General features: G+C 37.5%; 1 protein-coding gene across 1 annotated transcript in view; it reads left to right on the forward strand.

The window, feature by feature from the left end:
- The window catches only part of LOC311207332 (complement C4-A-like), a gene marked incomplete at its 3' end in the record, with an annotated part of 45796 nt that overhangs the window by 16057 nt on the left and 15068 nt on the right, over positions 1-14671 (forward strand). Inside the window, exons 13-28 of the mRNA XM_084283329.1 lie at positions 377-568; positions 1577-1726; positions 2130-2256; positions 2617-2688; positions 3536-3739; positions 4247-4358; positions 4585-4655; positions 5265-5404; positions 6396-6608; positions 7911-7962; positions 8516-8596; positions 9628-9831; positions 11331-11406; positions 11795-11951; positions 13458-13556; positions 13896-14064. Coding sequence (XP_084139455.1) covers positions 377-568; positions 1577-1726; positions 2130-2256; positions 2617-2688; positions 3536-3739; positions 4247-4358; positions 4585-4655; positions 5265-5404; positions 6396-6608; positions 7911-7962; positions 8516-8596; positions 9628-9831; positions 11331-11406; positions 11795-11951; positions 13458-13556; positions 13896-14064 — 2119 coding nt within the window. The remainder of the gene's footprint in view (positions 1-376; positions 569-1576; positions 1727-2129; positions 2257-2616; positions 2689-3535; positions 3740-4246; positions 4359-4584; positions 4656-5264; positions 5405-6395; positions 6609-7910; positions 7963-8515; positions 8597-9627; positions 9832-11330; positions 11407-11794; positions 11952-13457; positions 13557-13895; positions 14065-14671) is intronic.

Consider the following 14671-nt stretch of genomic DNA (forward strand, 5'->3'; position numbering starts at 1 on the left):
AATAGGAGCTGTTGTCATGATGCTTTGGAATAATTGCATCCCGAGGAGTTGCGTTTAGGTTTGCAGGGACTGTTTTAATTAGGCAGCTCGGCATAGGGTTGGAGTTGCTGCTTCTGGGCATTTGTAAGGTATAGCACTGGGCAGGCAGGGTGATGAGGACACTACTGGAACTTGGTGGTGAGACTCTCTCCCAGATTTTGGTCCCCTAAATGAGGTCTGTGAGGATTTCATCAGATGGCCCCAGATAATTATATCCATTATATATATATATATATATATATACACATATATATATATATATAATGCCATGTACTGCCCAATCTATTCTGTTATCACTATGCTCATTCACTTTCTTACGTTTGTTTCCACTTTGCAGGTTGTGGCAAAGGGACAAGCTGAGCTTTTGGGAAGAGTCCCCTCCTCAAACAAAGCAATAAACCTCAAAATCACTGAGAAGATGGTTCCCACCTTTCGCTTCTTAGCTTACTACTTTGTTGAAAACCAGGGCCGTCAAGAGATTGTTGCTGATTCTGTATGGGTAGACGTTATGGACGTCTGCGAAGGAAAGGTACTTTCAAAGCAAATAACTTCTGATTCTGTATTCCAAAATGATAATAAAAATCACCAGAGAGAGTGCAGACCTGGGGCTGAAAAGTGAAAAACATGATGGACATTTTCATTTTTTATTGAAAAAGACAATCATCAGGATTCTTGCTAAAAGGTGAAAGACTCCCAGGGATGATATCAGAGACAATCTTCTTCTATAGGACAGGCTGTGCCTCAAAAAGATGAAAAATATGGTTTCACAGAGGTAAATCCCTCTATGTATGTGCATAGATAATAGAAATCTACAGGGAAATGCCAGCAGGACTCTGAGAGATAGAATCCCTTGAGAGCTTTGTTTTTCTGCAGTATGATTCATCAAATGAAGGAAAGTGAACTTATCAGGAAAAAAAAAAAAAAAAAAGAAAGAAAGAATTTTCAGTAATTTTCAACTTATTTATTTTTATTCTTTTCTGAAATTTTGTAGCACTTCAAAAGCACTTCTTAACAATTATTTTCAGTAGAAAAAAAAAATGTGGACAAAATAGGAGTCCTCCTATGCTTTTTCTTCACCTTCCTTCTCCTTTTGGTATTATAAAATAATAATAAAAAAATAAATTTATTTAAAAAAAAAAAATATTTTTCACTAGAGCATGAAATTCAACTGCTGAAAACTGTCAGCCATCCAAAATTACTTTTGTTTCCATTGGAAAACAATGAAGAGTTGTTTCAAAGCTATATTGAAAGCCCTGGTTCAGCAAAGCCCTTACACATACTTTTAATTCACATTGGTGCTTATGTCCCATTGAAAGGTAATGTCCAATATCCTGCACACAAGACTTTAAACCTTCCTCTTTGTCCACCAGTGGGAGGTATCTTTCAGAAGACAGGATCCCAAGCAGAAACACTGCATAATGGAAATGTAGCCCAGCCTCATGCTGGTGACAGACACAGCTGATAGTATTCCTTGCCCAAAGAATGTTTGTGCTTTATTAACAAATGTGACATTTTTGTTTCAATATTTTCTGTTTAGATTAAAGTGAGAACAGAACATCAGATGTATGAACCAACAGACAGCGTCAATTTATTGATTGAAACGGACCATGCGGGAACAATTGCCTTAGCTGTGATTGATAAAGCAGTTTTTATTTTGAACAAGAAAAATAAACTTACAGCCAAAAAAGTAAGAAAACTTTAAGAAGAAAGTATCATATCTACTAGTCAAGAAAAATTTTCCATGACTAATGAGAAGATTAAATGAAACTAGTGGTTATTAAATCCTTAATCAAATTTTTGTTAAACTTGAAAAGGGTTTTCTCTTGAAATTTTAGATTTAAAATGAGCAGTCAGAATTTCCATGCTACATCAGATGAGACTATAAATTATAAAAAAAAAAAAAAGCATTAATTGAAATTTTGTGCCAACTAAAACATTCCTCAGCTTTAATCTCACTTTCCAAGTGTAGTTCATCCCACCAGTTTGTTTTGCTTCTGCAAGTCAAAAGTAGTAAGAATTTTATAATATAAATAATAATAATAATACTCTTGCAAATGCGTGCAATTCATCTATGCTATTTTATTTGGCAGGTATTTAATGCAATGAATTCGTATGATCTTGGATGTTCTGCAGGTGGTGGTAGAGACAGTGCTCAAGTTTTTACTGATGTTGGTCTGGCCTTTTTATCAGACACAATTAAATCCAAGGTTCGGGAAGGTAAGTGAAATCTGCCCTTTGCTTTAGTTGTTTGTACAAATCACCGTACATATGGTGAGGCTGATAGCTTGAAAATCAAATCATTTTATCATGTTGTTGTTGTAAGAACCACCTTCCCTCTGGATTTTTCTTTTCCTTTTCTTCCACTGGGTGATGGGAGCTCAGACAGCCCAGATGTTGGCTGATGGTCCTTTGGCACCCAGCTCACCCGGGATCAGCCAAAGCTGGCTGGGGTTGTAAGGTGCCTCTGCAAAAGGCAGGTCTTCTGTGAATGAGGTGGGTCCTTCCACAAGTGACCTGAATGGTCAGGCTATTATTGCCATAGCGTCGTAACAAAGCTATTCTCTTCTGCTTTCTCAGGGTACACGTGCCTCCAAGCTACCGGAAGACAGAAGAGATCTTTGGATTTCCGGCAGAAAATTTCAGGAATTGGTATGTTCATTCATCTAGGTTTCCTGAAAGGCTATTAGGAGAGGGGATCTGCTGGGAAACTAAGTAAAGGACACCAAGATAGTCATAGTCCCAGTTGTTTTGTTACGTGATTTAACATAGAATATGTGTGTATACTATGCCTTGTGACATGATGCATCATCTATCAAAACAAACCAAAAAACAAAGGCAAAGATCAGTCTGGATAGGCATGAAAACTAGTTCAACATCTTATAGTAAACCCAGATGTGAAGTACTTCAACTAGATATCATGCTATGGAATCAGTTTTGGCCTTACATTTTTTCAAACTTATTTTTATAGACAGAAGTTGTTTTATTGCCTCTCCCTCATTTTTTTTTCCTTGACATTCTGCTTCAAAGTTGTGCCAGCTTTGGTACTTGTGTTCCAAGTAAGAGAATTGCCAGTACAATATTGGACCTAATTTTAAAAAATATGCAATAAATTATTTCTTTTTTAAATGTTCCTTTAGACCAATTTCCAAAAGGTGATTTTTGGTATTTCCTTGACAGAAGACACAAGGGCTTGAAACACACAGCTTTGACTATTTCTATCATGACTTCTAATTCCAACATATCAAGGGGACATTTTTAATTCACAGTCTCTATTTGAAGTGAAGCATACACTAGAATACTTGAGATGGTGTAGGACCTATGCTTTGCTCCTGTGTTTGTGGACTGATTTTAGAATGGAAAGTAGGTCCCTGGATGCAGGTAGACTGTTGCAATATTAATAAACTTAATATTAACTGCTAGTAATGACAGGAATGAACACAATGAACACTTCCTGCTGCTTCCACAGCACTAATTCTGGGCTTTATTTACATTGCAGTCAGCAAATATCAAGACCCTGGTCTTCGAAAATGCTGTGAAGATGGAATGAAATTAATTCCCATGAGGTTTTCTTGTCTGCAAAGACTATCAAAGGTTGCTGGCTCCCCTGGTTGCAAAGAGGCTTTCAAGACCTGTTGTGAAAATGCCACAGCCCTCAGGAAGGAGGCAGCAAAGAAGAAAGTCAGAGTGGGCTTGGCACGATGTAAAGAATGGTGATATGCAACTGTCTAAAAAAAATGACCCTTCACTGGGGGGCAAGAGGGGGCTAAGGGTTGTCTACACTGCTACTGTTACCAAAAAAAAAAACCTTCACATTGAGAATGACCACATTCAGAGTGATCTCTGCTATCATGTTTCTCATTCACTGTCACAAATATGTGATGGTGGGAACATCTTTGCCACTTATTAGTTAAGGGGAGTAGGTGACTATTTTCTTGTTTGGCAGCATGCAATTAATGAACTTAGAAATAATTATTTTTTTTTCTTTTTTCCAATGAAAATCTGTAGTCATTGGTGGTTTTTTGTTTTGTTTCATTTTGTTTTGTTTTTGTTTTGTTTTGTTTTGTTTAATGTACAGGATTAAATCCGTATGAAGTCTTTTCATTCTGAGTACTTTTCACACTACCTTCTCTCTGTCAGATGCCCTGCTAGACAGTGTAAGGTCATCAGCCAAAACCCTCAGAAGAGAATCCCCACCTTTGTTTTTCAGACTTTGATGAACAAGACGAAGTATTTGATGAAATGTCTCTCAACTTACGCAGTTATTTTCCTGAGAGCTGGTGGTGGAATTTTAAAGAAGTGAAAAATCCTGGAAATCATAGGTACTGTATTACCTGACTAGATGAATACACCTAAGTTTGTACAGTAAAATGTATATAAATATCAGTTGCATATGTTATCTGATACAGAGGAATTCAGAATATTTGCAAGTGTGTTGTCTCAACAACTGAGGGATTTTTTTCCCCTTAAAATATTCAAAGTTTTGCAAATAGCAATGTTTACACATATAAACTCTTCTTAATACTTTTTTTTTTGTGTGTTTTTTAGTGTAACAAACATCGCTCCTGACTCTATAACTACCTGGGAAGTCCAGGCAGTAAGCATATCTCCCGAGAAAGGTACACAATTGCTATTCTATTGGGTTACTCTGTGCGGATGAATAAAGAATGTGTAATTTTCAAAACAGATGTCAAGTTGACAGAGTATGACAGTCTATACTGAAAAGCTACTAGGGGTTTTTACCACGATGTTTACTTCTCTTCTCTTTCATGTCATATTAAAGCTGGAATTTAAAGGATAGATGTATATTTACAAAAACAGGATGAAATGAGCTACAAAGGAAGATGCACCAAACACTCAGAAGAGTCTTCTTTTCTTTCAAATCTCTAAACCTTCTAGTTTATTTTCCACACAGCTGTTATCTTACACAAGAAAGGCAGTGGTGATAACACTGCTTTGTATTTTAATTTTTGAGGGAGTGAGTTCTGACCATCTGTACCCAAGGGTTCAGTAATGGTCATGGAGTTTATTTACAGAGCGTGAAGAAAGGTCATTATGTTTTAAACTCAGCTTTTGCAGGAAGGCTGGGCCACTTTTCATTCACAGAAGCTACTGACATCACTGCCAATTTTTACCTGTTAAGAACCATGTCCATATTTCCAGGCACTTTTATTTGACTTATGTTAAATGTGTAATTCACAAGTATGCTTTTTTTTTTTCTATCCCAGGATTTTGCATAGCTGACCCCCACACCTTTGATGTTTTCAAAGACTTTTTTGTGTCCTTGAGATTACCATACTCAGTTAAACGACATGAACAGCTGGAAATAAAAGCAGTGATTTACAACTATCTGCCTGAAGATCTCCAGGTAATATTAGCATCAACTAGTGTGATACAGATAGATGATAGATAGATAGATAGATAGATAGATAGATAGATAGATAGATAGATAGATAGATAGATCTCAGAGACAGACTCAGTATAGGGTGATTCATGTATATTGCCTATTGCTAACAGACTAGAGCAATGAGAAACTAAAAGTAAACTAAAGACACCTTCCCCCCATCCACCCTCTTCTACCTCCTCTCCCCAAGCAGCACAGGAGAACAGGGAATGGAGGCTGTGGTCAGTCCCTGATGCTTCATCTCCGATGCCCCTTCATGGTCCCTCTCTGCCCCTGCTCCCTGTGGGGTCCCTCCCACGGGATGCCATCCTTCCTGAACTGAGCCTGCGGGGGCTGTCCACAGGCAGCAGCTCTTCAAGAACTGCTCCCACACGGCTCCATACCACAGGGTCCATCCATCCCCCAGGAGCAAACTGCTCCAGCACAGGTCCCCCACGGGTGGGCGGCAGCTCCCCCCAGCCCCCTGCTCCTGCATGGGCTCCTCTCCATGGGCTGCAACTCCGGCCCAGGGCCTGCTCCTGTGGGGGCTCTCCATGGGCCCCAGCCTCCTCCAGGCCACATTAATTCTGCTCTCCCAGAGGCACAACCAGCATCACTCACTGGCTCAGCTCTGGCCAGCAGTGTGTCCCTTTGGAGCTGGCTGGAGCTGGCTTTTATCTGACATGGGACACCCTCTGGACTGTTCTTATAGAACAGAGGCCACCTCTGCAGCCCCTCTGCTGCCAAAAGTGCCATGTAAGGCCAATACAAGTACAGGAAATTCAGGGGAGCTGATTGGAAATCACTTTCGCTCTTGCAAAATGTCTGTATTGCTGTTTCCTTTTTAAGCAAAAGCAAAAGTCTTGTGTTATATCTGTTTCTCATTTCCCTCTCTTATCTCGACATGGTGGAGCTGAGCATTTCCCCATGCGGTGATGCGCCAGCCCTGACTGCAGGCCTTGCCTTGTCCCCGCAGGTCACAGTGACGATGGATGCAGTGAAGGGGCTATGCACTGCAGAGGCCACAGAGAAGTCAGTGCAGCTGAAACTGCTGGTTAAGGGGAACTCTGCAACACCAGCCTATTTCTCAGTTGTTCCTCTGATTGTGGGAGAAATTCCAATTACTATTTCTGCTTTTGACCAAACTTCAGGGTACGGTGATAGTATTAGGAAGAACCTCAAAGTTGTGGTAAGTAGAGCCAGTTGAGGGTGGACACTTCATGAATATATATTGCTCCTCAAATACAATATTCTCTATGTGTGGAGCTCTTGTGGAGGGAGTGATATCCGAGAAACATAAGGCTGGAAGCAATCTCATGAAACCTGTTTCTCAGCAAAGACTGAGCTATAACAGGGGGAAGAAAAAAAAATGGAGGAAGAAAATCTGTGGTGAGCTTGTAAGTAGTATACATGGAAAGACAAAAAGGCATCCTTCTACCAGTAGCATTGCAACAACATCCTTTGCAGTCAGTGTACATTTCTTAATCTTTAACTTCTACCTGTTTAATCAACATTTGCAAACAGTCTTTTTCTTTTATGAAGCCAAGATTGAAAATATTCATCTAGGAATACTTTGAGAAGCAGCTTCTGCTAAACATAAAGTTTAATACTATTATTGTATATCTAGTTAATTGGTCTCCAAGCTTAACGATTGCAGAGGTAAAACACATGCAGGCAAGCAAAGACATTGTATTGATTATTTGATATATTGGTTCTTTTTTTTTTTTTTTTTTTTTTTCCACTTTGAAAATTGAACTTTAGCCTTCTCTTCTAAGCCTTTTAAAAAAATAAATTACTTTTCAAAAGTTGGCACTGATCTGCACAGACTCATTACAGAATCGAAGTAGGACACTGAGAGCCCTTTTCAATCCACACAAAAAGTGCAGAATATGAATCTCTGCAGCATTAGTGCCAAGGTGCAACCTTGTGGGCAAAGATAATGCATGGGATGCTGGGGACTTGCTGTTGTTACAGACCATAACTGTTCTGGAGATAAGCACAGCATTTAGTGGTACACCAAAACAACATAATTGTCTGTAGAAAAAGCTTTATTAAAATACAGGCTTTTTAATGATGAATGTGTGGAAATCAGAAGGGAAAAATTTTTGAGTTTTAACAAGATAAACTCAGAACTCAGTGGATTTCATAGAAAAAAGGTTTATATAAGTAAGTGCACCTGTGAAATTGACTTGTATAGTCACAAAGCTGAGAATAGACTTTAAAGTTTCATTTTTCTGGTTTATCTTTGGTTTCATCAAGGGAAATGTGTCGGTAATAACAAAAAATCAGTATAATTCATTAGTGTTTCAACTGGGAAACTGAAATTCTGATTTCAAGCTTCCTTTTTACCTGGAAAGAAATTTTACTTCAAAATGACCTATTTCTGCCATCTGCTGGTATAATGAAAAGGTAGAGATATGGTTGTCTTGCAGCTTAATCTCAGGTGTGAGTGGTGGCAAAAGTTTTGACTTTTCTTTCTTCATTTACACAGGCTGAAGGTGTATTAGAGAGAGAAGAACAGACCTTTTGCATTAATAGTGACGGTAAGTTACACTTAGGGGTTAGATACATATCAGGTCTGGGATAGGAATAGGGGTTGTAAAGCCTGATGTGAATATCTGACAGCTGTGATGAAGCATTTCATAAGGTAAAAACACTCTTCATCCAAAACATAGTAAAAAAAAAAGTAAAAAAAAAAAAAAAAAAAAAGTAAAAAACTTAGAAAAGAAAAATAATTTTATTCTAAATGTCTGGAATTGATTTGTGTTACATCTGTGTTTATAGGTAGCATTTATAAAATATTAAGTAGGCCTCTATTTTATTCAGTAATGGAACTTAACATAGATTTAAAAAAATCAAATAAGGAATGGAAATTAAAGTCTTCCTTTAAAGTAAAAAATGTTGTTGATTAAAAAATAAAATTAAGAAAGATAAGCATCTTCTTTCAGAATTTTCATTTAATATTTCTGATAACAATTCTGTTGTAAATTTCATCAGCTGTAAGACATTTAATTAAAAGTATGTTTTAAAATTGTACTGTACTTTTTTATGCTTAAAGAGTTTTGATGTGGATCACTATTTATTATTTCTTTGTAGTTAAGTCCCATACACTGGATCTGAACAGACCATCTAATATGGTACCAGGTTCTGACAGTCGTGTATTTGTTAACCTGAAAGGTAAATGTTATTTTCCATCAATAAATTTCTGTGGGTAAGAAGAGACACACACCTTGTGCTGTTCATTTCAGAACACCAAGTCTTCATTCCTTCCTATTTTTTTTTACCATGATCAAAATGGTCTCCCTTACATGCCAGAGTTACAAAAGAAAACAGCCCCTAGTTTAATCCAGTAGTTCACCTCTTTCTAATTACTCCTTCTCTTTTGTATTGGATATAATACTTTTATGCAGTCCATCCTGCCTCACTGCACTGAGGCTAACTTTCTGGGAAGGCCAGAGAAGAAAGGAAGAGTTCACCTTCTTTGGTAACTCCACACTTCATGACCCCTGTAGAAATTTTCTTTATTCTTCAGAAATAAGGATGCCACACTCTGATGTATAAATTCTGGAAAGATCTGTTTTTCTGAAGAGAAGAATCGTATATTAATTTAATCAAATAATCTTATACATACATATGCTCATGCATACATATTTCAAAAACATCTAATATTCTTATTAAATATAACAATTATTTTTCTCAGGAACTGTACAATAATGCAACCTTGATGCAAAGACTATTCCATTTCAAATCCTTGTTCTAAAGTATGGACATACTTAAACTCATTAAGTGAGAAAATTGTAGAGGGAAAAAAAAAAAATGCCCCAGAAGCTTGACATGATTAAGGCATGATTTTTATTGTTGTTTTTTTTTCCCATCTGTGGGAGGATCAAGTCTGGTTTGACAAGACCTTTCTAGTCTGAATCTGAGGCACCAGTCTTTCCCCTGCTCCTTGCTTGCCTCCCTCTAACAGCCTCAGGACTCTTTCTCTTCCATCCTCCTTCATTGTCTCCAGCTTTCCCAGGGCGTGGGAGCTCACCCTTGTTCTTCTCCAACATATAGACATAAGTGGCTGCAAACTGTTTAATAATGAGATACAGGCAACTGTGTAATCAGGGCGTGCTGGGGTGTCACTCTGTGGTTAGTATTGCATTTATTCATGTTATACCAGTCAGTTTGAAATATAGAATGTCTTATGTCTTTTACAACAGGAGATCCCATGGGTGATTCTGTTGAAAACTGTCTTAGTCTCAATGGAATTGAGAAACTTATTAAGGTGCCCACGGGTTGTGCTGAGCAAACAATGGTGAAGATGGCCCCCACAGTCTATGCTATTGAGTACTTGGATGCCAGCGAGCAGTGGAAGAACTTTAATCCTGAACGTAAGGTTGAAGCCATCAAGATGATTGAAAAAGGTACACAGTAAAAAGACAGACACCATCTGATACTGGCTTTGTTATCTCCTTTCATTGCACATTAACCACTGCTGCTCTCAAAAGGAGTGAGCCTTGTCTTAACACAGCCAAGCAGAAACGCCACTGACAACCTGCAGATGGACATGAGAAACAAAATCAGTGAGGAGGATTTAGGTGGTTGTCTGCTTGCATCTGACATTGCAGAGTGTTGGCATTCACAGTCCACCCTCTCTCTTGCCTAATTTAGAAGTGCAAAGTAAAATATGAGCTGATCAACAGTAACTCTTCTCAGATCAAATAGACATAAATGGGCAGTTGCAGAGCATGAATCATTTCAGACTAATACAGATGTGCACAAGAGACCAAGATGAATCATGTTCTAAAAATATTATTTTCTATCCCCCTGGGTCACAGACATTGACTCAGATGACCAGCTCAAATTTAGGCATCTCTGCTACAGAAGTCTGTTTTTGGCAAAAGCTGTATCACTAAAGAAACTCCCAATGGTAATCATACTATTACCATTCTCTCTTGCACACTTGGGTATTCACTACATGAGCTAGAATAACTCCAACAGCCTTGAGCAGAGCAATGGAAGAAGTTTACTTTGGGAGAGGACAGCTGACGGGCTGCTTCTTCAAAAGTCCATTGCAAGACGTGGTCCCAAGATGATGTTAAATGTACACCAAAGCCAGGGCCACAGCATCTGGAAGTGGAGATGTCTCAGCTCACAGGCACTAACACTGAGCTTGAATGCTATCAGTATTGTATCAGGTATCATGGATCTTTCTAATTGTAGTGGTGTGCACACTGCATAAAGCCTACTGAAGAAGAAAGGTAAAAAAAGAGATTAAAAAAATACATTCTAATACTTGCTGAATGGAAGTTGTTGCCCGTTTACTTAAGATTGTCCAAAGTGACATGATGTCTTGCTACTTTTATAACTTGCTATTTGTTATAACATACATATAATGATATAAACACCAACATTTAGTCTTTAGATTATGTTTTTACTGATTCTTATTGAAGAACATCACTGGGGTAGAAAATGAGTTGTGTAGAACAGAGGCAACAACTCATGATTTTAAAACATTCATCTGACATGGGTAGATATTTTCTATGCTTTTTGATTCTATGCACCATAAAGTCAACAGCTTGGCAAATTGGGGAATGGGGAATAATAATGGGGAATAAGCCTCACAAGATTCACCATGCAGAAAGTGCCTTGGTAGCCATGTATCTATAGAAATCTGCAGTTGTCAGGTTGTTCTCATTGCTCTGTTAAATCAGACAAAACAAAATAATGTCTAAATGTTGCGTTTTTTCTGTGTAAAAATCTGCTGACACAGGTATTTCCTCTTTGCTGTACAGGTGAACATCTCCATGCACACATCCACTAGTCAATGATGAACACATCCATGTTAATACAAGTGCTGTACAAAAATGGCCAAGAAATATGTGTATCTTCTGAGCAATTATATGGTGTCTTGTTCCCACAGGTTATACTAGACTGCTTGAATTTCAGAAAAATGATGGTTCCTATGGAGCATTTAAATCAACCCCCAGTAGTGTATGGTAAGCATATTTTTCATAATCAGCTTTGGTTCTTTTATGCGCTTTTTTTTTTTTTTTTTTTTTTTTTTTTCCCAAAATACCACTGCTATCATTTAACGCATAATTATTGGGGGTAGTGGTCAAAATTTGGTGACTGTGTTGTTGCCTATGTACTTTTGTCAATGGATAGTGAGTCTTATAAGTCTCTGTGAGTGTTTAGTCCTTGATGAAAGAGAATTATACTGAGCCCCAGATTATTTTGCATTTGCCACAGAGTGTTCACACTATCATTGTGAGTACATTGTATTGAATGTGAGTCTACATGCAGATTGAGAATGTTTTTTTCCCATTAATATACTCATCTATAAATATATGTCAGCATAACTTTGGAACATCTTCTTTTGTGCAGGTTAACTGCTTTCATTGTTAAAGTACTCACAAGGTGCAAAGAATACATTAGTATTGAAGACAATCATATACGCAATTCGATTACCTACTTGCTTATTCAACAGCAGGAAGATGGTTCATTCCACGACCATCATCCAGTATTGGACAGGACTATGCAGGTAAGTCATTAGTATTAAGAAGATTCTGTTACATCTTTAAGGTTGCTAGAGATCACAAGGAATATTCTGAAATGTTGAGTAACAATACGTGTTTTTAAAAGAAAAAAAAAAAAAAGCAACACTGCAATGTAAGTACAAAATCTGTAAAGTAAAATGAGTCTGTTAACAGATCCATCAGAGAAACATGGCTAGGATGTCACCACCTTTATCTTTTAATCCCATCTTGTGTGATTTTACAGCTGACCTGTACCTCTAGAGGATGTAGAAAACTAGTTCTTTTTGCTTGGTAAAAATCATGCTCTTTATTGACAAAAAGCTATAAATTCAAACAATCATAACTTATATTTGAAGGGACCTCTGGAGGTCATCTAGTCCAGACCCCACTCAGGAGAGGTCTAATTAGATCAGGTTGCCCAGGGCCATGTCCAGCTCAGTCTTGAGCACCTACAAAGATGGAGATCCCACATCCTCTCTGGGTAACCTATTTCATTATTTAATGACTCTCATGAAAAGCAAAAATCTTAATATTTAATCAGAATTTCCAAGAGTATATGCTAGCCTACACATCTCCTATAAGTATCCAGAAAAACTAAATTGTTACTCTCTATGCATCTAGGGTATAAAAACAATATGAACCTTCCAGAAACCATTGAAAATGAAGATATCTTCGCATTGACCTTACAAAGAAAAATATATATATATATTAATTATATAATTAAAATCAATAGTGTGGATTTTACCCTCAAAGCCAGTTCCACAGCTTATATAATGATGTTAAAAACCATCTCAGGAACTGGCTAAAAAGCTTTTTAACCTTTGTTTGTGCTAGCATACTTATCTTCTATTTCACATTTGCTTCAGGAACTGCTCATAATACTTTTGTACAGACATGAGTCTCTCCAAAGAAACAATCTGTCCTTCTCCAAAGGGTAAACATTTGGGGCTGAGTGAAACAGAAGGGTAATAATGATCCTATTGTCAAAGAAAAGCATGAGCAAAATAATCAGAAAGAAGAAAAGAAATGAAAATGCACATCTTCAGGGAAAAAAAAAAAAAAAAAAAAAAAAGCTACAGGGGGCACTGTGTTTACTGTGTTTAGCTTATCAAGAAGAGTGGGCAATGATCTCGTAATGGTGAATAAATGCTTTTACAAGGGAAAAAAAAGTTTTAAAGTGCTTTTGAATATATAGGGAGTAGCAGACAAGCAAAAACAGTTGAAGCTAGGACCAGTCCAAACAAAAACTGCAAATCTTTAGTATTGAGTTAATTGCATTTTTTATCACCAGATGAAGGATGTGGTGGGTTCTCAATCTCTTAACATTGCCATAGTAGAAGATATGCTATTAGACAGACACAAGTTGTTGAACAAAATTGAAGGGTGAAACTGCATGTTTGTGGTTAGATGTTTTGACAAGATCCTCATCTTCATTAAAAGTAATTTTGTACACTTAATCATAAGCAAGAACATGTACGTTTTACTTTTCCTTTTCATGTTTCATCTTCCAGGGTGGCATTGGGACAGCAGAAGAGAATTTGGCACTAACAGCCTTTGTAACCATAGCATTGCAACATACTCTACAGATTTACAAAGAGTCACCTGATGTGGTAGGAAACCTATCTATAACCTTGAAGGCATTTTCACAATGGCATGTCCACCCCACTGTCTTAAAGTACTGGGGATGGCAAGGTCTGTTTAATACATCTGCAGACAGGAAAAAGTGCAGTTGCCTAATGCAACTTGTTGCATTATTATTAGTTGCAAGGTGTTTTGAGCTACTCACTCCATCACTGATGGCTTTAATCACAAAGCAAAAATTATTAAAAGTGTGTTAAAAATGACTGTACTAGTAATTATTAAAAGTGTGTTAAAAATGACTGTACTAGTACTCACTAACAGTTAGTAGTCTTGATGAGCTTTTCAGATGGATCCTATTGTTTTCACAGGTACAAGCTGTTAGAAGAGCTGTAGCTTACATGAAAATGCAACTTCCAAGGAATACTAACTGCTATTCTACAGCCATCACTGCTTATGCTCTGACGCTTGTTCAGTCTGATGGTGGTGAAGCCCAGTCGGTGAAAGAAAAGTTAAAGAGCTGTTCTGTTTTTAATTCAGGTACTAGTAACTATTCTTGAAAATTCAACTAGAATCACTCCTCATAATTAAAGGACTTTGAGCACTCTGGTATAACAATAAAGCAAAATCAAGTAAGTGAAGGGCATTTAATTTTATAAAAATGTGTATGTATATGTGCAATATACTTAAGTATTTTAATTACATAACCATATATGTAATTTGTGTAATTGATATCACTACAAAGTAACAATTTAACACTGTGTATTTTGCTTGTGATCTTATCTGTTACTGGAGATGGAACAAAACCATAGTAAATAGACAATCATCTTTTCTGCTTCCCTTGCTGCTTACAAAGTTTCTACACCACTAAAGCACATCTTTTTTTCTGACCCTGTCCTCCTCCCTCCCTTCCCCTCCACCCCCTCCCCCCCCATACACACAAAAATAAGTGTAAGCCAGTAAGCAGAAACTTTTGGTGGGTTGTGGGAATGAGTAGCTAGAGTAGCTACATATGCAAAAAGTCTAGAATTTGTGAGGAAGAGGAAAGATGCCCTTGCCATCTTCAGAGCTCTCCTTGAGTTCTGAGTGCTTTGTTTCAGCTCCACATGGACATCACTTCTTCCCCTTCATTTTATGGCTGGGATCA

This window comes from Netta rufina (genome assembly GCF_964035555.1).
Source record: "Netta rufina genome assembly, chromosome: 1".
Classification (NCBI taxonomy): Eukaryota; Metazoa; Chordata; class Aves; order Anseriformes; family Anatidae; genus Netta; species Netta rufina.